Raw genomic sequence first — 26,344 nt, 5'->3', positions numbered from 1 at the left:
CAGCTTTTAATTAATATTAACACTAATAAATTATCTGTCTGTCCAACCTGTGCTAGCATGAATGGAGAGAGGAGGGGAAAGAAATTAGATGCTAATAATAAGTAGTACCTTTATATCAGCTTGCTTTTCTTGTTTTGTTTTAATAGGAAATATAGTTTGCTTATGCTTTTGTCTATCATGGTTGCATGTTAATTATTTGTTTTTGTTGTTGATGTTTCTGTTGTAGATCACTCACAGATTGTATTGTGTAGGCATGAATGTCTGTTTTTTCTTTGTCTTAATTCAAAATATTGATATTGCTTCTCTTACAGTGATATTACTAACAATATTGTGACAACTCTGTTTTCATTTCTCTTGACTGTCTTCCATTCATTGTTTCCTTGTTAACCCAAGAGCCTGGAGGTATTGTTATTGCTGTTGTTATCGTTGTTGTTGTTGGAGGAAGGATGATATTGTGCCTTGTTACTGTGAACACCTTCGTGTTATTGCAGCACATAGTTTATTATTTGTTTTTATTGTTACATACTTTATTCTGAAGTGGAAGTGGAGTCTCTTATCAGCTAGGTAGACTGAGGCAAAATTATGTACCTTTCTTCAGATTGCAATAATTACAACTCTATAACTACCAGGAATGTTTGAACTCATAATCACGAGGTCGGTAAACTAGCAGATTAACCACATGGCCACTGGTGGGAATGGAAAATGATGTGTGGCTTTCGATCATATAATAATATTATATTTATATATTTATATTATTTTTTTTTATGCTATTCAGTTACAGCAATTCCTTTTTTTTTTGTGGTGGTTGGGGTAGTAGTGAAGAAGAGTTGGAATAGGTTTTAATATAATCTATAATTTACAGTCTTTCTTTTAAATTTATTAATCACTTAGTCCAATTACTAATTAATTAATAAGTCCAATTTTTGTAGCAGATAGATATCATCATCATCTTTTAATGTTCACTTTCCATTCTGGTATGGGTTGGATGGTTTGACTAGCAACTGGCAAGCCAGGAGGCTGCACCAGGAGGCTGCACCAGGCTCCAGTCTGTTCTAGTAAGGTTTCCACAGCTGGATGCCCTTCCTAATGCCAACAACTCCGATAGTGTAGTGGGTACTTTTGATGTGCCGCTGGCATGGGAGCCTGTCAGGTGGCACTGGCATCGACCATGCTTGAGTAGTGCTTTTTCACATGCCACTGGCAAGGGAGCCAGTCAGGTAGCACTGGTATCAACCATGTTTGGATGGTGCTTTTTATGTATCACCAGCACAGGAGCCAGTTAGGCGGAAGTGGCATTGGCAACACTTGAATGATGCCTTTTATGTACCACCAGCACGGGTGCCAAGCAGGTGGCACTGGCATTGGCCATGACAATGATTTCAGTTGAGTCAACAGGTCTTCTCAAGCACAGTATATTGCCTGATGATTGCGGGGTACTTTTAAATGGGCCAGTTATGCAACACTGGCATCAGCCAATGACAAGATCTCATTTGGTTGGCTGGGTCTTCTCAAGCACAGCATATCTCCAAAGGCTTCAGTCACTTGTCTGTGAGGCCCAACATTCGAAGGTTGTGTTTCACCAGCTCATCCCAGATATTTTTGGGTCTACTTCTTCCATAAGTTCCTTCCATTGTTAGGTTACGACACTTCTTCACACAGCTATCCTCATCCATAAATAACACATGACCATATTAGCACAATTGTCTCTCTTAAACACCACATCTGATGTTTCTTATGTCTCTCAGGGTGCTTACTCTGTCATGTATGCACACTGACGTTACACATCTAGTAGAGCATACTAGCTTCATTTCTTTCAAGCCTATGCATGTCCTCAGCAGTCACAGCCCATGTTTCACTGCAATGTAACATGGCTGTTCGCATGCATGAATCATACAGTCTACCTTTCACTCTGAGCAAGAGGCCTTTGTTACCAGCAGCTGTAGGGGCTCTCTGAATTTTGTCCAGGCTATTCCTATTCTAGCAGCTATGCTCTCAGAGCATCCACCCCCCACTACTGACTTGGTCACCTGGGTAACAGAAGCTATCAACTACTTCTAGTTTTTCCTCCTGGCATGTGATGGAATCTGTTTTCTGTACATCTTTGGTGTTTATTGTCCCTGTGCATCTGCCACATGCAAAAACTATCTTCCCAGTTAACCTTCCTTGGATGTTGCTGCCCCTCTTATATGCCCATAGCTTACACCAGGTACATCTTATGGAGTTTCTAGCTATGCCTTTTCTGCAGATTGAGCAGGGCCATCTACTGGAAGGGATTTGTGATTTGTCTGCATTCCTACTTACTAAGGCTTTGGTTTTTGCTAGATTGACTCTAAGGCTCTTCTATTCTAGACTTTGTTTCCACACCTGAAACTTCTCTAGTTCCAGTAGTGACTCAGCTATTAGAGCAAGGTCATCAGCATAGAAGAGCTCCTGGGGCAGCCTGTCTTGAATTCCTCTGTTATTGCCTGGAGGACTATGATGAACAAGAGGGGGCTGAGGACTGATTCTTGGTGAACTTCACTATGCTCGTTGCCAACCCTCACCTTACTAACAGCACCCCTCACTAACCACTCATCCATCCCTAGTTTCCACATTGACCATCGGATAAGGGATTGGGGGACCCTGTCAAAGGCTTTCTCCATGTCAATGAAAGCCAAGTAGAGAGGTTTATCTTTGGCTAGGAATTTCATCATCATCACCACCACCACCAACATTGTAGTTAATGCCCTGGTTTCAAATTAAGCTGTGGTTGATTTTGCTTTCATCCTTTCAAGGTTGGCCTTTCATGGTTGATAAAAGAAGTACCAGTTGAGCAAAGGGGTCAATGTAATCAACCAGCCCCTTTCCACAAAATTTCAGGTTTTGTGCCTCTAGTAGAAAGAATTATTTTATGCCTACTTCCCAAGCTTGTAATGAGGAAAGAATCACTAAGTAAATGTAGTGAAATATATTCAGAGAATCACTAAGTAAAACACTAAGTAAATTGTAGTGAAATATATTCAGAGAATAAAATGTTCTAGCATCTGCTTAATGATAAAAAGAAAATTGTCAAGTTAGTGTTAACATATTTAAAATAGAGAGCATTAAAAGCCAACTAATAATGATAAAAAAGAAGCAATTATTGAAGAGAAAGCAATACTAGCCATTGGTTAATATTATTTTGAATCTTTTGGTAAGAGAGATGAATATGAATGTGTTTGCTGCTCTACTCTTTCTTTTAATTCTCTAACCATATTTCCTATAAAAAGTTTGTTTATATACACTTGTGGTTGTTACACTTCTGTATTGTTTTCTGTCGTTATTTAGAAGCATTCTTTAAAAGTTGCTTTTATTCAGCTTTCAATCAACTCTGTTCCAAAGACCAATGATCAAAGGTGTTCAAGCCATAGTCAAGCTATCTTCCTTTCTCCCATAGTGTATTCTAAATGAACATAATTCCAATGTCTCATTTTTTGAAGATGACGACGATGATGTTGATGATCATCATCATTTAACATCCATTTCCATGCTGGCATGGGTTGGACAGTTTAGCAATAGCTGGCCAGCTGAAGAGCTGTTCAGGCTCCATGTCTGTTTTGGTATGGTTTCTACGGCTGGATGCCTTTCCTAATGCCAACCACTGGGTACTTTTACACAGCACTGGCATGGGTGCTTTTTATGTGGCAAGGTTAGGGAAGCACAGCTGGAGAGGGTTTCAAAAAACAAGCCTGGATGTTAGGGCAACCATATTTTACTTAGCTTGGCATATCTTTTTAAGTATGGCAAATTGCCAGGAGTTTCAGTGCCTTGTCCTCCTCTCTGTGAGTCCCAACATTTGTAGATCCTTTCTCACCACTTCATCCCATGTCTTCCTAGTCTACCTCTTCCACATGTTCCCTCTACAATTTGAGATCAGCACCTCTTGATGCAACCATCCTCATTCATACCAGCGCAGTCTTCTCTCTAGCACACTACATGTGATGCTATATATACCCACTTTTTCTTTCAAATCACCCTCTATTGTATATGCACACTGACATTACCCATCTAGTGAAGCTACTGGCTTCACTTCTTTCTAGTCTTCACATATCCTCAATAGTCACAGTCCATGTCTCACTGCTATGTAGCATAGCTCTCTGTACATAGGCATCATACAATCTGCCTTTCACTCTGAGGGAAATGCCCTTTGCTACTAACAGAGATAGTAGCTCTCTGGACTTCACCCAGCCTATTCTTATTGTAGCAGCTATGATTTCAGAATGACCACCCCCACTACTAACTTGGTCACCTAAGTAATGGAAACTGTCTACTACTTCTAGGGATCCCCCCTGGCACAAGAGGGAGTCTATTTTTTTGTACATTCCTGATGTGTAATGTACCTGTACGTCTGCCACATGAAAAGATTACTTTCTCCATTTGTCATCCAGTGATACCTCTTACGTGCCCACAACTTGCACTGGGTACACCTTATGGAGTTTTTCCTGACATCTTTTCTACATATCAAGCAGGGCCATCTCCCTGAAGGTGCTTGTGATTTATCTGTTTTCCTGTTTATCAATACTTTGGTCTTTGCTATATTAATTCTAAGGCCCTTTGAATCCAGACCTTGCTTCCATACCTGAAATTTCTTTAGTTCTGGTAGTGATTCAGCAATAAGAACAAGGTCATCAGTATAGAGGAGCTCCCAGGGGCATCCAGTCTTAAATTCCTTAGTTATAGCTTGGAGTTGGGAATAAGAATTGACACCTGGTGAACTCTTACTTGTACACTAAACTCCTTCCTATACTAATTTGTGACTCTCACCTTACTAACAGCATTCCTGTACATGGTTTGCACAACTCTCACTAACCTCTCACCTATCCCCAGCTTCCACATTGCTCACCAAATAAGGGAGCAGGGGACTCTGTCAAAAGCTTTCTCTATGTCAACAAAAGCCAGATACAGGGGTTTATTTTTGGCCAGGTATTTCTTCTGCCATTGTCTCACCAGGAAGACAGCATTGATGGTGCTTCTTCCTGGCACAAATCCAAACTGCATTTCATCTATTATCCTTTCTGCAACTTTCAACATCTGGTCCAGCTATTTGATATCCCTGTAATTATTTCTGTCAAGGGTATCACCTTTGCTTTTGTAGCAGTTGATTATAATGTCAGTCATTGGGTATGACTCCCTTGTGGACAACTTGATTGACTATATGGGTGACCAGGTTATATCCCACTCCACCAAAGATTTTAAGCATGGTGGGCTAGAGGCTTTCCCTGTCTTTATATCCTTAATTGTTTCATTTACTAAGTTACTGTCGATTCAAATAGCTGGCATTTGTTGGGTCCACATTTAGCAGCCTTTCATAGTAGCACTTCCAAGCCTCCTTCTTTGCAGAATCACTAAATGCAAGTGAGCCATCATCTATGCAAACATTTCTCCCTTACCACATCACGACTTTCTCTGACACATTGTTTATCAGTTTGAAGCACTTCAAGCCTTTGATCCTTATAATGCAGAACATTGGCAAACTTCCCTGGCTGTGTACACCTGTCTTCTAGCCTCTCTCATAACTACCTGATATAGTTTCCTGCTACCACCACTCTTCCAGTCCTGTTTTTTAGCTCTAATGACCTTGTGTACAACATCATTCCACCACCACGTCACCCGATGTTTGGTTGGGACTTTGCATCAGCTGCAGATTTGGTCTGTGGTATTCAGTAATCTGTCCCCCAGTTGCCCTCTATGATACAGGTCTGTAATTCTTCCTCCTTCTCGTCAAATTTCTCAGTTAGTGTGTCCCTAAATCTCTGACCATATAAAGGATCCTTAAGCTTCCAAATCCTTCTTTTCCAGATTGGCCTGCTTCTTAGCATCCTTCTGGCCTGAAGTCCAAAGTCACTAATGACTAGTCCCTGCTGTGGTGGGTGGGGATACATTCTTCACTAGTCTATGTTGTGTGGATGTGGATATTAATGACTTGTAGGGATGCGGTATTTCCTTATGCAACCATGATATACTGTAATGTATATTAAATGTTTTTGTAAGTCAGTACTGTAGATATGACTTGTTTCTTGCTGGTAGAGTGTTCATACAGATGCCTCCTCATTGACTTGTTTTTTAAAAAAGGAAGTATACAATATAAAAAGAATATAACAACTATAACTGAACTGGATTATAATTTTCACCATCAATATAACATAGTTAGACATATGTCCTACATTTATAATTAGAATTCAATCCACCTGTTAGATTTTTTTAATTGAAATACAAGATTGATATTTCCATGGATATGAGAAGAAACAGGAGAATAATCCAACTTCACTAGGTTAGAAAATGCAAAAGTTCATGAATTATTTTTCGTTTTTTTTATCACTTGGTCCTTCGCTCCCTTTAGTAAACTTCACTCTTTTGCAAGTATTTAGGCCAGACTTCCTGTTTTAGGATACATCTCTCTCTCTCCTCCTCCTCCTCACAAGATGAAAGAAAAAAAAGGAAGATCTTGATTATTATTACTAATCATAGTAAATACTTTTCTATGTTGAGCTGGATTCTATATCTTTCCATATGTGAAATCTCAGTCTAGGGTTCATCTCCTTATCTTAGGTTTGTTATACCTGTTTCATCTTAGGTCCACTGAATCATTCACTTCTTTCTAACTCTTATCACATCTATAATCAGCATGTATTATCCACATCCACTTATATATAACATGTCTGCACCAACACACTCATACCAGTGGACAAACCAACTGATGTGTTTGCTATTCTCTTTATTTTTTTTTCGTTTCATGTCTTGCACTGCCCCAACTGTCTCTCGACTTTGCATTGCTGTTCATTCGATCGTACTACACACCTTCCTCTACAGTTGTTGCACATCTTATATCTTTTCTGCCTTTGTATACTTTTTTTTTAATATTTTGTATCAAGTAATTTATGAACAACAGAATAATTGATTACAGGTTTCCATTGCATATATATAATCCCTTGTCACTTGATAATGCAAGTGATAAGGGACTATCGAAAGTGGAAAAACAAATACCCCCTTGGAGAGTTTTATTTGAAAACACTTTGTTTTTCCTCAATGATGATCTTTGTTGATATATTTCAGCAAAAGGCACCTAGCCACACACACACACACACACTTGCACACAACATGCCAACACTCTTATGCTCATACATACTTGCACACACACATTAAATTGAGGTTATTATTTTAAAGCAAGTTTTAAGCATAACAATGGAACATTGGAGGACTCAGTACTAAGACTCAATACTAAGGAGGACTCAATACAAAGAGTAGAGTCAAAATTTTTTGCAAAATCTGTGTTAACTGCTTGAACAAGCCACCATATGAAACTCAAATGCCATACATATATATATATAACGGGAAGGTTTACGAAAATAAACAAAAGACGAAGGCAGGTGGAGTACAAACAAATAATGTATTAGTATGGCGCTCAGGAATAGAAATAAAACAAGTCTTTTATGTTTCGAGCCTATGCTCTTCGACAGAAAGATACACAGAAAAGAAACAAGGAGAGAAAAAAATTGCGTGTAGGGGCTAACGATCCAACATGGATATATATATATTTATATATTTATTCATATAATGGATGATAAAACGAATGGTTTGCATGTGGTAGCTTACTGGCATAGCATAGTCACTTTCACAGTGATTGTTATGTATAAGGCAAATGAAAGACGGAAGATGGAATACATGAGAATTTATTATTAATCATGATGATTGTTTTGATACATCTAGCATCAATCCCTCATGGGTAGGATACTCGACAACTAGTTCAGGAGCATCCGGCAGTGCAGATGTATCTTGTCGGGTGATAAATAGATATAACTCGTTAAAATAACAGTTCCACAATGTAACTTCTCATTTTGTGGAAAGAAAAGCAGCCAGATGGAGGAAATATTTTCATTTATATAGATCAAAAATAAAATAACAGATGGTAAAAATGCGAAATGAACACAATGCTAGATGTGTCTAAACAGTTGCCGTGATTAATAATAAATTCTCATATATTCCATCTTCCGTCTTTCATTTGCTTTATTTATTCATACACACACTCACACACATATGTATGTATATATCAATATATATATTTATGTATATATCAATATCTATATATCAATATATATATATATATATTTATGTATGTATATATCAATATATATGTGTTTCTAGTGAATGAACACATGATTAAGTTTAGAACTTTTGTACATTTATATATAACATTCTGAGCATTAAGGCTGTATCATGTGCGGGGACATAGAAATAATCAGACTGAATACCTGATTGCATGGTTAAACCATTGGGAGTGAAGGACTCCTAGCCTTTGTTAGGGCATCCTTCTAGGAGAAGGTAACTCATGTAACTGGGATAACTCCAACATAAAACCTGTGGCTCAGTGGTTACCGATGATGTTTACTTGTTCTTCTTTTCGGATTATGGCTGCTGTTGCTTAGTGAGTGGGATTGACTCAGTGCACAGCCTTTCCCCACTTTAAAAAAAATCTTCTTGCACAGACATTGCTCGATAGCAACATTGTTCATGATTGATGATAGTGCTGTGAGTCTCAACTGAATAGCTGGGTGTATCCTTAAAAAGCAAATAAAAGTCACATTCGATCTCAGCACCAATAACAGTTAAGCTTCGTGCAATGGCCATACTTGATAACGAGGGGGCAGCCATCATATATATATTGTAATGTTATATTCTGTTAAGAACATAGTAGAATACAGTCTAAAGCTTGTCCACCTTCATATTTCATCTGGTGCTATCCAGTAGTAGTATTATACGTACTGCCAGATTTGTGTTGGGGCTTCTGTAGTATGTGAATAGATAATTGAATAAATTGGAGTCAACACGAAGAGATACAATTGACTATTTGTTTGTAATCACTACAGTTGTTTCCATGCAATGTAGTTCTCCAGGCTTGCAGGTATTTGGTTATGTAACAGTTTTCCTGCATTATGAGATCAAGTGGTGTTTCCTAAAGCAATATTTATTCCTCAGGAGACAATATTTATATATTGCCTGAGGAAACACAACTAGTTATCATAATGCAGGGAAACAGTTACATAACCAAACAACTGCAAGCCTGGAGAACTATGTTGTATGGAAACAATTGTAGTGATTACAAATAAATGTCCAACTGCACTCCTTCTTGTTGACTCCAACTTATTCTACATGTGTGTGTGTGTATTTATATAGATAAATATTTACTTAAACTGAGCCTGCAGAAAAGAAATGACAGCCAACAGACTGGATTCAACGTATAGGTGTGACCTCTGCAAATGAGACTGCCATTCTCGCATCGGTCTCTACAGCCACAGGAGGCATTGCAAAAACTGAATAGACAACTCAATGGACGGATGACATCATCCATGGTCAGCCATGACCGATGGAGGCCCTATCTATCTATTTACTTAAACAAATGCAGCAAAGAAATCTATTATTTGTATTCTCATGCAATAATTACACTTATTTCTTAACCCTTTAGCATTCAGATTATTCTGTCAAATGTAAGCTGTTTTATTCACATTGGCTTGAATTAATCATGAATTATCTTGTAACTTTGAGATGTTTCAATGCTAAAGGGTTAAATCTTTTAGATCTGCCACTTAACTGAAAACTTCTTTTTTATGTCACCTTTTTTGAAGGCAACATCTTAATTTTTTCATCGTATCTCCTAATATAACTTCTCTTTGTCTTTCTTATAATCATAACAATTATGATCAATAGCAACTCCTAATTTAATATCCTTAACTAATGTCACCTTTATTAAACAGTATTATTTATCTCTCAAACTGCTTGAAGCAATTTTTAAAAAAAAGTTATTCTGCTATTTGAATAATTAAGAAGAATGAATGCACTTATGCTCAATGTTGTCTCTTGCCCTCCATCTCATGCATTTGTGTATATGTACCTATATATATATGTATATGCAGTTGTTATTAATGTTGCCTAACTTACAGTTTTAATGTGTTCAGTTTGGTTTTTGTTTGTTGAATATTTGTTTTATGTTAAATTTCTATGACTAAAAATTTATGTTCTTTTTGAAAAATGTAATGAAAATTAATTTTGAGGATTTTTTTTTTATATATGCATTCATGTTTACAGTTTGTCTGAACATTTAAATGTCATTGTTTCAACATTGATAGTGGTTGTCTAGACATTTACAATAATTGTCTGAATATGTATACAGGTTGTCTGTGCATGTACAGTGGATACAATTGCTGTCTGAGCATTGATAGTGGATGATGTCTGAGTATTGAGTGGTTGTCTGAGCATTAACAGTGGTTGTTTGAGTATTTACAAAAAGTATCTAGTTATTGGCAGTGGTTGTCTGAGCATTGACAGTGGCTGTCTGAGCATTGTCAGTGGTGGACTGAGCATTGATCAGTTGGCTGAGCATCGATGGTGGTTCTTTAGACATTTACAACAGTTGTCTGTGCATTAAGAGTGGTGGTCTGTACATTAACAGTGTCTGTTGTTGTCATTTGACCCCATGCTATCAAGCAGATCTTATCAAGCTGACCTATGATCAAAGGCATTTTAAGCCTGATCATTCTGTCTTTATAATTTCCAAAAGACATAATGCACCTAAGACTACATTACAGTGGAGTGTAATTTGAGAGGGATTTAGCTATTATTTCTAGCAGATCAAATGGCTATGTAGAAATTCTCTCATTGGTTTGTACAGTGATTGTCTGAGTCTGTATAGTGAGTGGTTGACTAACTCAACTATGATTTGAATACTGAGTGTATGCATCTGTATGTAATCTGTGAGCATATTCTTTCAGCTAAGGGCAGAATATAGTTTTTTGATTGGAATGCTGTGTTGAGAGTACTTATTTTATTGACTCCTTCCTCTCCTTAGAAAGATTTAAAGTAACATCTAACTTGGTAGTCCTTCAGCTTTCAATTGAAAGGGATTAATCTAAATATTATACTCTTCAGTTGTGATTACCACTGTCATTGTCCCATGATTTCTACTGTTTGCAGTTATTATGCAATGAAATAAAACTAGTGCCAAAGAAGTTTTGCCATTTTCTAGCTAATCTTTAGTTCATAGCTAGAAACAATAATCATCTCTCTTTCTCTCTCTCTCTCTCACTCACACACATGTAATAGAACTTAAAACATGAATATGTACGTATGTGTATGTATGTATGTATGTATGTATGTAGTATGTATGTATGTATGTATGTATGTATGTATGTATGGTATGTATGTATGGTATGTATGTATGTATGTATGTATGTATGTATGTATGTATAATGGGTGCAAATATGTCAGGCAAAGGCATGCTAGATGTTGACAGTTAATACTCAAACTGGGCCAGAAACTTTAAATCCAGCATTGGATGAAAGGAAGCAGAATATAGGTAGACAAGAGTTAGCTATAGGCAATATTCCAGTTGAGTTAATAAAAGCACAATAAAATAAAAGATTGATAGGCAGTTGTTAATGACATTGAAGCGTTTATAAAATAGATATACAGAAATGAGTATAAAAAATACATATAAATTAAGCAGAACAGGAAATTCAGGAATGTGAGAGTTTATAGTAGTTCTTCATAGATAAGTAGATACTCTGAAAGTTCATAATTTAATATCAAAGAGAAAAGAAAGGAGAGTCTGAGTAGTTTTTTTTTATAGTAGTTCTTCATTGATAATTTGGTAAATATCTATTCACTTTAAAATGAGGCTTCAAATCTTCTCTTGTGAAAACAACAGATTATTGAGTCTATTGAGTAATATTTGGAACTGAGCACAAAATTAACTTATTGCTTTATTTTACAAAGTTTCACTAAGGCATCAAATTGTTGGCATTAACTTATTTACTAGCAGCTTTTGTTTTTCTTGCTTTTTGCTGTTAAACGTGTTCTTCATATATTTTGCATTGATTTACTGGTATTTGAAGTTGGTCATTGGTGACACCAAACTAATAACCTTAAACAGTATTAGTAACCTTGTGCAATGTAAATAATATTGTTTGTGTTCTTATTTATTTCATTTTTACAGGTGTTGATTGGAAGTCTCTAACAATTCCAGCATCTTTACCAATTACAACAGACTTCTTCCCAGATCTGCGTAGTTTGAATGCTGATTTTGTAGTTTATCATTACATCATTCTGCCTGAAATTGTGAACAGTGAATACTGGACAAAGTAAGTTTCACAAAATTTTTCAGAAAAAGATTTGCGATAATATAAAGATTATTAGTTCATTGATTCTCATATCTAGCATGACATACATGAGTTAACCTATAACTATAAAGATATGTTTACAGATTTACTATCTGAAATTTAGAGGTAGTAAAAAAACCCCCCTAAAACTAGAAGCTTATTTTTCCAAATTGCATAGAGGACATCAAGAAGTTTAATTTTAATTTACTAGATGTGTAAATTTAAGAAGATAATTCTTATGCACACAAGACATACATACACATACTAAAGACAGAAGGAGAAAAAAATATGGGCAAGTACAAACAGTGTAATATACATACACGCATGCACACACACACACACACACACACACACACACACACAAACACACATGCACACACACACACATGTAAATGTATGTGCAGATAGAGATACATACCACAGAAGGATAAACTGGAATAAGCAGGACAAGAGGAGACACATGGGACGGAGAGTCATTTGATGAGGTCATAGAATGTGAGACAGATGTGTGAACTAAAGATAATACAAATAAAAACTAAAGCGAAGATAGAATAAATAGTACATGTGTTTAATTGGAAAAAAAAAAAAAACTCAACCCCTAGTATAATAAGTATAACAATACTTATATATTTTGTCAAGAGAGAGCTGTGTTTCCTTTTAAAGGATAGGTTCTTTAGCAAATGAACAATAACTGTTATCATTTAAGTTTTCTAGTAAAATGATTTTCTTTATTCTCCCAAGAATATTTTCCATTTTAATTTACTAGTTTTCATATAGAATATTTTTATTATAATTTTGTATAGAATATTCTACTTTCTAATTCTTTAACATATTAAAAATGTTAACATTTTTGCAAACATCAATTTAGATTCAGTTCTACTCAGAGAATACACTTTTGTTTATTTAATTAAATTTTATGCATTTTATCAACAGTCTACCAAGCAACCCAGATGAGAAATGCTACCGAAAGCCTCCAATGGACACAGAGCAATTGTTCAGGGAGCTGATATCACAAAGATTATCACAGGTTAAGTGTTTCTACTATATCAATGTTAAATTTAAGTAGTGGTTGTGGTGGTGATGGTGGGTAAAAAGATGGGTAAAGACCCCCTTTTGGTCATGAATGACCTTGGTATTGCACCTTGAAAGTTCCTCTCTGAGGCATAATCAAGGTAAGGTTGCTTTGTGGAAGACCAGCAGTTGCCTATGCATACCAGTCTCTCCTCCCCAAGCCATCAGTGTTGTCTAAGGGAAAGGTAAAAGATGATAGAGCTTGACATCAGTGACATTGCAACTCACTTCTACAAGTGAGTGAACTGGATCAATGTGAAATAATGTCTTGTTCAAAAACATGACACACAGCCTAGTCCAGGAATTGAACTCACAACCTCATAATTATAAGCCCGATGCTCTAACCACTAAACCATGTGCCTTCACATAGTGGTGATGGTGGAAAAGTAAATTAAATTAAATAAAACCCTTTTCATTGATTTGATATTTAGTGTTTATAAGGGGTTCTGTCACTTTGTAAGGATGGATAATGGAAGCAAGATGATTGTGATGTTTAATATGGACTTCAGTGACATGGCTTCCACAGGTTTTTATCAAATTTTAAAAACTTTTTCCACATGATGGATCAAATTAATTACTCGATAAGCTGGAATATTCAAGATAACAAAATCCTTATATACTTGTTGCAATTAAGAGATGAAGCAGTTGAATGGCAAAGCTGGTAGATAACTAAGTGAATAGTTGTAAGTTCAAACCTCACCAAGACACATGTTTCTGATTACATCAGTTTGGTACAGTTCTTTCTCAAATGAGGTTGAATTGAATTGAACCGTTTTCAGCTCATGAGCTATGGCCATGCTGGGGCACCGACATTTAAATTATTTATTACAAATTCATACCATTTGTTATAGAACCAGCTAATCCATGCTCTCAAGGATTTGGGTTTCAGTATCATCATCATCACACCACCACCACCACACCACCACCACCACCAGCATCATGTCCACTATTGTCATTGATCATAATGATTGCAACTGAGTGAACTCATTAAAGGCACTCCAGGGTCAAGTGGTGGAGGTAAATTTGGTGATGGATTGAGTCCCCCATTCAAATACATGTACATTCCATCTGACTGACTTCTATATAGTTTCCATTCTACCACATTTCTCTCACAAGACTTTGATAGACCCGAAGTTATGTTAAAAGACATTTGCCCAAAGTTCTACACTATGAAATTGGACCCAGAGCCATGTGATTTTAAGACAAGCTGTTTAAATCACCACCACCACCACCACTACTACTAACATATTTACTTTGTAATCTTGGTAGGATCCAGCTAGATCTGCTAAATACATAATATTTATGCATTTATTATTCTGATTGTATGATATGTGTGACTATGAAGTTATTAATGTGATGTATATTCTTTTCATAATCACATTTAGGGTTTCCAACTGATTGTTTTGCCAAAGAACCTATCTGATTCTTTATCCATCACCAGACATCGAGGAGCTGGATTTTATAAATCACTTCATAATAAAAATGAAGATTCTGTAAGTTATTTAAGAATAACTAAAATTATTATCAATTGCTTTTTTTTCTTAACAAAATAATGTAGCTGTATGTAGTAACTACTTTTTTGTTTCTTGAACACAATACTTCTTGTGATTCTCATGTGATAAGATTTGAATTTGATGGCTTTTGGAACTATTGTTTGGAAAAATTCTTTCAGCAATACAGGTGAGGAAGTAAGTGAAATATGTAAGGTGATGTCAGTGAATGAAAACAAAGAAGATATTGTATGATCTTACACAGGTTGTTTAATTATTCTTGTAATTGTTACTGCACGAACTAATTCAGGTAATGCTTTTTTTGACAACACATTAAAATGCCCTGCCATTAACCACACAATTCTCAGAACTCTGATTTTTAAAATTTCTTCTATTTGAAAAGAAGAATCCCCCCACCTCCCTGTACCCAAATATTATAAAATCATCAAACAACCTATGTAAGGTAATACAATATCTTTTCTCTTTGTTTTCATTCTTTGGATTTACCTTACATATTTTGTTTAATTCTTCACCTGCATTGCTCAAAAAGCTTTTGCAAATATTTATATTATATATCTATATCTGTATCTATACATGTGAAGGTGCAGGGCTCAGTGGTTAGAGCATCGAGCTTACGATCGTGAGGTTGTGAGTTCGATTCCCGAACTTGGCTGCGTGTTGTGTTCTTGAGCAAGACACTTTATTTCACGTTGCTCCAATTCACTCAGCTGTAAAAATGAGTTGTGACATCACTGGTGCCAAGCTGTATCATCCTTTGCCTTTCCCTTGGATAACATTGGTGGCGTGGGGAGGGGAGACCGGTATGCATGGGCGACTGCTGGTCTTCCACAAACAACCCTGCCCAGACTTGTGCCTTGGAGGGTAACTTTCTAGGTGCAATCCCATGGTCATTCATGACTGAAGGGGTCTCCTCCTCCTCCTATCTATATGTATGAATCTGGTGGACTTTTGCAAAGTTTCTGTCAACCAAATTATAATTGCAATGCTTTAGTTGGTGCAAAAGTATTGAAGAAAATACTTGCCCGAGGTACCACATGATGATATCAAACTCAGAACCATGTGGCTGTACAGCAAAAATCATTAACAAAATATCAGGTCATTAAGAATGAAATGTCTGATTTTCTTATGCACCAAGTTTGACAGTCGTTAACTCTAATGTTTTATCCTGACAATTCATTGTTTTACAACATTGAAGAGTTACATCATCACTTTTTGAAATGCAGTTTGTTGTGTCAAGTTATATTGTGAGTTTTCTCTTGTAAATTGATTTTTGTGAATCCGTGGAGTGATCAAAAATTCAAGTTGTTTATGAATGTGAGTTCTGCTGTGGAACCAATGCATCCCAGTCATCTTGAAACAACAATAAGGTATTTGGTGAAGATGTGGCGAATGAGCACACTGTACATTGATGGTTTGAGTAATTCTAGTCTGGTAACTTTACTCTTGAAAATCAGCCCCGTGGTAGACCTGAAACCACGGTGGGTAATGAGGAGATGGAAACTGTAGTGGAAGCAGATACATCTCAGACTATGTGTGAGTTAGCAGCAAGGTTTGATGTTTTGATTCCAAATGTATTGGACCATCTGAAACAAATCTGGACGAGTGGGTACCACATGAGCATCAATTGACACATCGTCTTGAAACTTGCTGTTGTTTGCTGTCACAGCATAAAAGCAAACCATTTTCGCATTGTATTGTTATGCGTGATGAAAAATTCTTTTCAACAATAGCAAGCATTCTGTATGGTGGTTGGATGGAGACGAAGTTCCAAAACACAATCCAAATATGAATATTCACCAAAAAAACGCTAATGGTCCTGCACTGGTTTCATCCACTACAGCTTCATGAGATTACAGCATGTGTATCCATCAACCAACTGGATGAAATGATGAGTGAACTTGCAATTAAGCAACCGAGCTTGGTCAACAGAGACAGGACAATATTCTAACACGACAATGCTCGACCACATGTTGCACAAAGAACGCTACTCTAGTTACACCAACTGAACTGTCATCCACCATATTCACCAGACCTTGCACTAACTGGCTATCATGTTTTCCAGGCATTAGACAACTTTTTGTAAGGAAAAAAACTTCAAATCTGAAGAAGCAAAAATAGCCTTTCGTGATTTCATCACATCTTGCTCTCCAGAATTCTTTGCTACCCACAAATAAGCTAACGATAAAATGGCAAAATTGTGTTGATAATTTAGGTGCATACTTTGATTAACTGCATTGCTTTTTGTTAACATAAAGTAACATAAATTTTCAGTTCAAAATTGGTAATTTCATTCTTAATGACGTGATATCTATATGTGTAGTCATAATTTCTTTCATAAAGCCTGCTATTTGTTAATGACTGAATATAAAAAAAGAAAAAATGATTATAGCTTTCTGAAGTTTGTACTATGGATGCTGTGATGTTAATAGCTCAGTGAGTGTTTCACAAATCTTAAAACTGACTTTTCTCAGTGGTTTTGACTTTGATTTTATTCTTTTCACCCTTTAGTATTTAAACCAGCCATATCAAGCCAACATATTCTACCTATTTTATGTTCAAACTGGCCAGATCAAGACTCTCACACCAACCCTAAAATGTCATTCTAAAAATATACAATCACATCATCAAAATCTCAAAGCTATGAGAATAATGCATGATTAATTCGAAACAATGTGAATAAATAAAGAATACATTTGACAGAAAAATCTGAATGCTAAAGAGTTAAGCGTTACCTGTCTTTTGAAATATTCTCATTGCAGACTTTTCACTTTTAACCTTTCAGCATTCACATTATTCTATCAACTGTAATGCTTTGTACTCATTGGCACGCTGTGCCGGTGGCACGTAAAAAGCACCCACTACCCTCATGGAGTGGTTGGCGTTAGGAAGGGCATCCAGCTGTAGAAACACTGCCAGATCAGACTGGAGCCTGGTGCAGCCTCCTGGCTTCCCAGACCCCAGTCAAATCGTCCAACCCATGCTAGCATGGAAAACGGACGTTAAACGATGATGATGATGTATTATCTCATAGCTTTAAGATTTTGATGATATGATCGTATATTTTTAGAGTGCCTTAGTAGGGTAGGTGTGAGAGATGGGATCTGGCTGATTTGAGTGTAAAACAGGTAGAATATTAGGGCCAGATATGGCCAGTTTAAATGCTAAAACTATGAAACCTAGTTGGAAATAGTTGTCTGTTAAACTGATTCTTTAAATTTAAAATTTTTTTCGTTTTGTTTTTTGCAGGAAATCTGTTATTTAAGTATTGGCCGAGTTTATCATAAGATGACTCGCGTGGATAAAACTGTTATAGTCACTAGATACATGCCACGGTAATTTTATTTTGTTATTTCTATCATACTCTCACATCCCTCAATTCTATCTATGCTCCACTCAGTTGAGTCTTGTCCTGTCTTGTGAGTACTTGGTGACCTCACCAGTGCTGGTGCCACAAAAAATGCACCCAGTACACTATAAAGAGTTTGGCATTAGGATGGGCATTTAACTGTAGAAACCAAACTAAAACAGATATTAGAACTTCCACTTTCCTATGGAGTAATGTGGACTAACCATATTCTTAACTATAACCATTGTGTGAAATAGTTAAACTTTATTGATACATTATTAGAAAATAATAACTGATTAATAAAAGAAAAAAAATCTATAGTTTGATTTTTTGAATGGTAATTGAATAATTATTTCATTTAAAATTTCTTTTTGGCAGGCATCCATATCGTCTGATGCACTACAAATACCGATATAGATTTCAAGCTCCTGATTCCGACCATTACAGTCTGTCTGAGACTGAATTTACCAATGAAAAGCTGGAAAACTATAACTGGAATTATTTAGATCACTTTATTTGTACTCAGGGGGAGGGAGATTACCCACTAACCAAGGTACGGTTTACACAGCCTTTTGTAATTGTATGACATATTTATATGTACACACACATGCACATGCACACACACAACAAATGCAAACACACAGACACACACAAGCACACATGAGTATCAGTACAGTTTCCCCTCTATTAAATTTGATGTAGGTTGTCTTTTTTTTAAAGTCAGGCTGACTTTATATACTCCTTTATTAACAATATTGATTGTATCATGGGTCAGTGGGTATTTACATATGTGATGCATGGAGTGTTAAATATCTAAACTGGAAATACATTTGTGATGACAAAAAAAAAAAAAAAGAAAAGCCAGTAAGTATGGGAGGCCAATTGGGACATATTTCTGGCACCCTCAGTGAATTGTAACTTCTTAAAAAGTAACTCACTGTATCAATTTCATTTAACCCTCATATCTGAGGCCAAGTAGGAATTCTACATCTGTAATTCTTACACACTTCATAAACTTTTAATGCTACTATTGACCTGATCAAGTGAGGGAGTCTCTACATAGTTAAATGGATTGATAGAAATAGTAGACAAATTTGCCTTGTATCATAGCTTGCTGTTGTGAAAAAAAATGGAAGGTTGAGTATGATGTTACATTTGGTCAGTGTTGACTTGGAGATGGCTAAACAACAACAATAGCAGTTCAGTTGCTTAGCTTGTGGAAAAATTCAGTTCTTACTAAGCAATTATTAGATGTATATTTTACATAGTTGGTTATCTAAACTTAGAAATAAATTTTGGAAATTTTAAAGTATACAATTCAGTTTCTAAATTCCTTTTTCTCTTGTAATATCAATTATTGAAGTTGTACTATAATCTAGATATTCAGTTATTTTACCCATATTTTTATTTGGACATTTCTACTGTAACCTCACTCGGTTGAAGGGAATCTTAGTTTTGTGAGTTACATAGATCACTAGTGCTGCTGCCAAGTGAGTGGCATTAAGGAAGGACATCCAGCTGTAAGAAACCATGTCCAAAGCAGATATTGGAGTATGATGCAGTTCTCAGATCCATTGGATCCTGCCAAGTTGTCCAACCTAGGCCAGCATAGAAGATAGGCATTAAAAGATTATAATAATGTTGACATTATTATTATATGAAAACTCACAGCTTATTTTGCTGGCATGATGGAAGTGTCAGCTGTCCACAGCCAGCAGACTAAGGTGGTACTTGTTTACTGGTCATGCTTCAAGAAGCCTGTGAAGAATTCTTGCAGTTCCAGTCAAACCTCTAACCCATGTCAGCATAGAAAGTGGACATTAAATAATGATGATGATGATGATGATGATACACATAAATAATTCTTGTGACAACAAAATAAAATGAATTTATTACATATCCAATGTTCATCTTGTTTACTTTCAGATTTTAAAATACTGGCGCAGCCGGTTTTTCCTCTTGCCATACAGTAATATCACCAAAAAATTATCTGAAGCTGGGTATGTATTCCTGGAATATTCTTTCAAATCAAAAATGCGAATTTGCATGTTAAATTGCTTTTTTCAAGGTGTAAAATAGTTTTTTAGTCTAGTTTTTTAAAATTCCTTTTCATAAGCTAGAATTCTGAGTCAAAAATGCAATAATCTTATCTGTGGAAAATTGTGTATATTTGGAATAGATAAGGAATTATTTCTGTTATATAACATATTTTATATTAGAAATTTCTAATTTTTTTAAAGCCATTTGTAGGTACATGCATGGCTGTTTGGTTAATAAACTTGCTTTCCAACTATGTGGTCTCGCATGTTGTCAGCTATGTGGTCAGCACCTTGGGCAAATGTCTTCTGCTATAGTCATGGGTTGGCCAGTCTTATGAGTGGATTTGGTAGATGGAAACTGAAAGAAGCCCATTGTGTGTGTGTGTTTCTGTGTTCTCTTGCCTTGGCATCATGTGATGGTTATAAACAAGGATCACTACTATACAAGCAATGTTGTTCATTTCCAGTCTTCCATGAAAAACATGTTTGACTATGGGTATTTTACCCTTTAACATTTAAACTGGACATATCCGGCCAAAATGTTCTGCCTGTTTTATCATCTAACTGGCCAGATTTGACCTTTCTCATCTACCCTACAATATCATTTTAGGAATAAACAATCACATTGAAATCTCAAAGCTATGAGCTAGTGCTTGATCAGTTCAGAACAATGCGAATAAATAAGCATTACATTTAACAGAATAATCTGAATGTTAAAGGGTTAAATAGCCATCTATTCATCATACTAAATGTATGCACACTTGGTTAAGTTATTCATTGCTGTATTTGTCCTGAGAGAACATCTCTTATGGACTTGCTGTGTTGTTCAATGAACTGCTTTACCTGTTCATAGGATGAGTATACAAGTGGTTGAGTATTTCACTGACTTGTATAGCTCTCCCTTTATATGCTGTGCTTACAGCAGTGCTTTACTACCGTTTTTTTAAACTTGCAGTACATATAGGCGCAGGAGTGGCTGTGTGGTAAGTAGCTTGCTTGCCAACCGCATGGTTCCGGGTTCAGTCCTACTGCGTGGCACTTTGGGCAAGTGTTTTCTACTATAGCCTCGGGCCGACCAAAGCCTTTTGAGTGGATTTGGTAGACGGAAACTGAAAGAAGCCTGTCATGTATATGTATATATAGATATGTGTGTTTGTGGTCTGTGTTTGTCCTCCTAACATCGCTTGACAACCGATGCTGGTGTGTTCATGTCCCCATAGCTTAGAGGTTCGGCAAAAGAGTCTGATAGAATAAGTACTAGGCTTACAAAGAATAAGTCCTGGGGTCGATTTGCTCGACTAAAAGCAGTGCTCCAGCATGGCCGCAGTCAAATGACTGAAACAAGTAAAAGAGTAAAGAGAGTTATATTTTTTTTCAAAATCCAGCAGCACACCTGAACTAAAATTATAGTAAGGAAAAAATTATATTCGAAAATCGAACCGTTATGTAAACCTCCTCGAGGAATGTAAAGACGCAGGCTGGAAAGCGGAACATTTTCCAATCAAAGTCAAATGTAGAGGGTTTGTTGGACACAGTGTGAGACGACTATTGTTATCGCTAGGCCTAACTCATCATAAAGTCAATACCACCATGACTGATATCCAATCTACAGTGGAGAAGGCTAGCCACTGGATTTGGTTAAAAAGAGACGATGAGCAATGGCTAGAAGGATATTGAGTTTAACTTCATAACCAGCTGATCTAGCAAGCGGGGCCTCATATCAGTGAGGGGCCCGGTGTGCATTGATGCCGTCGAGAGGTAGGCCCCGAAACGGCGCGCATTCTCTCCTGATGACCCCATACACTTGCTGGCTTCTGGTATACGGAGCTTTTGACTGGTAGCACTTGCATGTGCAAGTTGTTTGCAAGACATCTAAGGTTACACTGTTACACACCTAACATCGTCTCATGGCACACCAGTGTTCCACAGAATACTGGTTGCAGAGCACTGGCCTACAGGCATCACAGATCTTGGATCTCCTAACCTTCCTGTCTCACTTTGATTTAGCACCATATTGGGCTGATATTTCTGAAATCAGCTGGTAAAGTTATTGAGTATCTTCTCTCTTTGTCCTCCTTGGCTTCTTTCAGTTTCCCAGTTGTCACTCAAGGTTTCTTCTTTGCCCACTCCAATGAACCAAACCTATTGTCTCATTATGTCGTTGAGAATAAGACGTGTATCCTTAATGGTTTATATTTAAATCTAAAATTTAAACTCTACAAAGATTTATTGATGAGAAGTAATGTCAAAAATGATCATATGTATATGGTAGAAAACAAATTGATATCTGAACAGTACCAACCTTGACTTTAACACTTCTATTATTAAAAATACTTGAGTTGAAGAAGTGAGCAAGGGAACCTCAATGTAGCCACTCTACTAGCTAAAAATAGCAACCAAATCTCCATCAAATCACCTTAAAAAAATGAAGACCTATTGGGCAATGTTGTCCTAGAAATACAATGTCTAAATGTCTTTGGTCATCTGTAAGTTAATTGAATCATGATTGAAAGCTAAACAACAATGACCCATATAAAGAGATAGAGAGTAAAGAAAAATGTTAGAGAGGGAGAGAGAGGGACAGAAAGTGAGAGCGAAAGAGGGGCAGAAAGAAAGAGAGAGAGTGAGAGAAATAAAGTTTGTGGTGGTGAAAAGAAACATACTTCAAATTTGTTACTTTTTGTAGAAATTTATGAGAAAAATAGCTAAAACAGTCACTTTATGGTAATTAAATTTTTTTTTAATAATATGTGATTTTCTTATTCAGTTCAAATTGCAAAATTATTTTTTTCCCTTTTTTTTCTGATCAACTCTGTTTCTTGAATTTTTACCTTTTCTTCCATCTTTTTTATTGTAGTTCTGAACCCAAATGTGACATATATGAAGATGTCCCAATTAATTTCCTGATATATATTAACGGATTTATTCGCTTTGCTGAATCTCTGAATAAAATCAAACGAACTCAGCATAATCGGAGAAATACTAAGGTTTGTTCCTTACATCACTTTTCTTAATTAATGAAACTTTGAAGCTTCAGTGGTATGCTGCCTACAAGTAGGAAATAAAAAGTATTATTCTCGTTCCAAATTTACAATTCTCTACTACACCGCTAGTTAATTGTGGGATCTTTTTATTTAGTTTCGTGAGTTACTTCACAACCTTATTAGTGCCAATTCCATGAAAAAAAAAAAAAAAGCTCCCAAGGGATCTAGCCTTGGACACCATGCCCAAGAAGACATTGGAGCTTGATAGTCCTCTAGCCAGCAGGTTTATCAAGAAATAATTATTAATGGCAAAAGCAGTATTAATGCTAAAAAGTAACCTTTATATCTACATTAAGTTGGATATCAAGATTGCCTTTTGATATTAATAGTGCTTCTGTAATAACAGTATTAATATGTGATAATATCGGAAGACACTATCATGGTAGTGTTGACATGTAATAATATCACAAGATATTATCATCTCCTATACAGGTGGCACATAAAAAGCACCATTTGAGTGTGGCCGTTGCCAGTACTGCCTGGCTGGCCTTTATGCCGGTGGCACGTAAAAGCACCCACTACACTCTTGGAGTGGTTGGTGTTAGGAAGGGCATCCAGCTGTAGAAACTCTGCCAGATCAGATTAGAGTCTGGTGCAGCCATCTGGTTTGCCAGACCTCAGTCAAATTGTCCAACCCATGCTAGCATGGAAAGCGGACATTAAACGATGATGATGATGATGTATTGATATCAGGAAGATTATCATAACAGTCTTGATACATGACAGTATCATGGGATATTGTTATAGTAGTATTGGTACATGGCAATATCACAGGGCATATAAGGTAGTAAGCTGGCAGAGTTGTTAGCATACTGAGTAAAATGATAATAGCATTTTGTCTGACTTTATATTCTGAGTTCAAATTCCACCAAGGTTGACTTTGCCTTTCTTCCTTTTGGGATTGATAAAATAAGTACCGGTTGAGCACTGGGGTTGATCATCATCATCATCATGATGTAATTGATTATTGATTATTGATTGTTGATGTAATTGATTATTCCCCTTCCCCAAAATTGCTGGCCTTGTGCCAAAATTTGAAAAGGACAAATAGTGTTAATGTGTGACTGTTTAGTATAATTTTATTTAGCATAGTTTTAATACTGTCTACATATTTCTTGCAGGCATCTAATCCACTTGTGCAAAGTGCATCGATAACAGCAGCAACCAATGCTGCTGCTCAGAATGCAGCTGCTCAGAGTGCTGCCGCTGCTGCAGCGGCAGCTTCAGCATCAGCTTCAGGTGCAGGAGGAGCCTCATCGTCTGTGATAACGTCAACTTCAACTGGAGAAAGCTCCGCACCAGTTACAGCTGGGTCAAACCCAGCCATTGATAGGTTAGTATTTTTGAAACTGTTCAATTGAGTATATTTATATATAGATATTTGATATGTTAAGTTGTATGAGGAGGTGCCAAAAAGTTCCTGGCTTTAAGGGTATCACGAAAGTCCTGGCTGGTGGCCCACCTTCCGAGTTCTTTTACAGGGCTTATAAAAACTAAAGGACCACTATAATAAGTATGTGAATCTGAAAAAGGAATATGTTGAATAAAATCATAATTAACAGATCCTCCTGTATTTTCTTTTACCAAGCCAGTAGCTTTTCAGCACGTCTTTGTATATTGTGTTTTGACATATATGTTTAATATTGTTTGCAGTAATAGCTCGTGGTCAGTGTTTCCCAAACTTTTGAATCTCTCCAGCCCATTGCAGGCTTACAGAGTCTTCATCAACGTTCAAAAAGGGTGACCGCACATCACCTGTCAACTATCGCCCAGTCAGTCTCACTAGCTGTATTGCAAAACTGATGGAATCGTGTGTCAGAGAAACACTCTGGAACTTCTGGAGCTCTCACAGTCTCATCCGACCCTCACAATATGGATTTGTCCCTAACTCCAGCTGCAGTGACCAGCTTGTCGAGTTCCTTGAGGACATTACTCAGATCACTGACAGTGGCTCATGGGTGGATGTTGTCTACCTTGACTTTGCTAAGGCTTTCAACTCTGTGCCACACAAAAGGCTTATGGTGAAACTCTCTGCAATGGGTGTGGGGGATGACCTTTTTAACTGGTTGAAATCCTTCATCCTCAGCCGAAAGGAGGTAGTCACAGTTCTAGGACAGCACTCTACACCATATGAGATGTCATCGGGTGTACCACAGGGATCTGTCCTTGGTCCCCTCCTGTTTGTGGCATACATTAATGACATAGATGCCAATTTAAAGAATGCCACAGTATTGAAATATGCAGACGACATCAAGCTGTACCTTGAAATCAAGAGGACTGATCCTGATGTCTACAACTCTTTCCTGCAATCAGACCTAGACACAATGCAGCAATGGATCACAGACTGGCAACTGAAACTGGCTGTGGACAAGTGTACCACCATGCATTTTGGGAGAAAAAACCCTGCGTCCACATACTCCCTCCACAACACTGATATCAAGAAATCCTCTTGCGAGCGTGACCTAGGCATCACTGTCAGCAGTGATTTGTGTTGGACAAAGCATATCTCTAAAATTGTCAAGAAGGCCGAGGGTGTCTTGGCATCACTCAGCAGGACTTTTGTTAGCCGCTCTCCAGCCATCTATTTAAAACTGTATACAGCTATGGTACGACCACACTTGGAATTCGCATCATCAGTTTGGAATCCCTATCTTGCTCAGAACATTGACCTCCTGGAATCTGTCCAGAGACGTGCAACCAAACGCATACCCTCCATCAGACACCTATCATATTCTGAGCGCCTTGTTTCCCTGGGCATGGATTCACTGAAGCTCCGGCGTCTGGCGACGGACTTGGTAAACACCCACAAGGTTATCAACCACCTCACCAACAACAACACTGAACACCTTTTTGATCTCCATGTGTCTAACACACGTGGACATGCCTACAAAGTCAGAAAACAACACAGCTCCCATGACTTTCGGAAACATTTTTTCACGCTCAGAGTTGCTGAAGCATGGAATAAACTGTCTGCGTCAGTTGTTGACTGCCATGACACTGCATCCTTTAAGGCCCTCATGCTTTCCGAAATCCGCCGAAACTACACCTGATTATATATACACTTTAGATGAGTTGTAGTGCACCTGAGCACTGTACACAATTATTATTATTATTATTATTATTACCCACCCATCCAATCATGCTCTCTGTAAAATATGATTGTCAG

At 37.0% G+C, this 26,344-nt stretch overlaps 1 protein-coding gene across 3 annotated transcripts in view; it reads left to right on the top strand.

Moving 5' to 3' along the window:
• The window catches only part of LOC115232685 (GATOR complex protein Iml1), a 120,937-nt gene that overhangs the window by 71,785 nt on the left and 22,808 nt on the right, over nucleotides 1-26,344 (top strand). For all 3 annotated transcript variants that reach the window (XM_029777084.2, XM_029777077.2, XM_029802710.2), the window contains 8 exons: nucleotides 12,005-12,149; nucleotides 13,101-13,194; nucleotides 14,624-14,731; nucleotides 17,996-18,081; nucleotides 18,474-18,648; nucleotides 20,022-20,095; nucleotides 22,992-23,121; nucleotides 24,300-24,511. In XM_029777084.2, coding sequence (XP_029632944.1) covers nucleotides 12,005-12,149; nucleotides 13,101-13,194; nucleotides 14,624-14,731; nucleotides 17,996-18,081; nucleotides 18,474-18,648; nucleotides 20,022-20,095; nucleotides 22,992-23,121; nucleotides 24,300-24,511 — 1,024 coding nt within the window. The remainder of the gene's footprint in view (nucleotides 1-12,004; nucleotides 12,150-13,100; nucleotides 13,195-14,623; nucleotides 14,732-17,995; nucleotides 18,082-18,473; nucleotides 18,649-20,021; nucleotides 20,096-22,991; nucleotides 23,122-24,299; nucleotides 24,512-26,344) is intronic.

This window comes from Octopus sinensis, linkage group LG1 (genome assembly GCF_006345805.1).
Source record: "Octopus sinensis linkage group LG1, ASM634580v1, whole genome shotgun sequence".
Taxonomy (NCBI): domain Eukaryota; kingdom Metazoa; phylum Mollusca; class Cephalopoda; order Octopoda; family Octopodidae; genus Octopus; species Octopus sinensis.
This window is presented reverse-complemented; position numbering and strand designations above follow the sequence as displayed.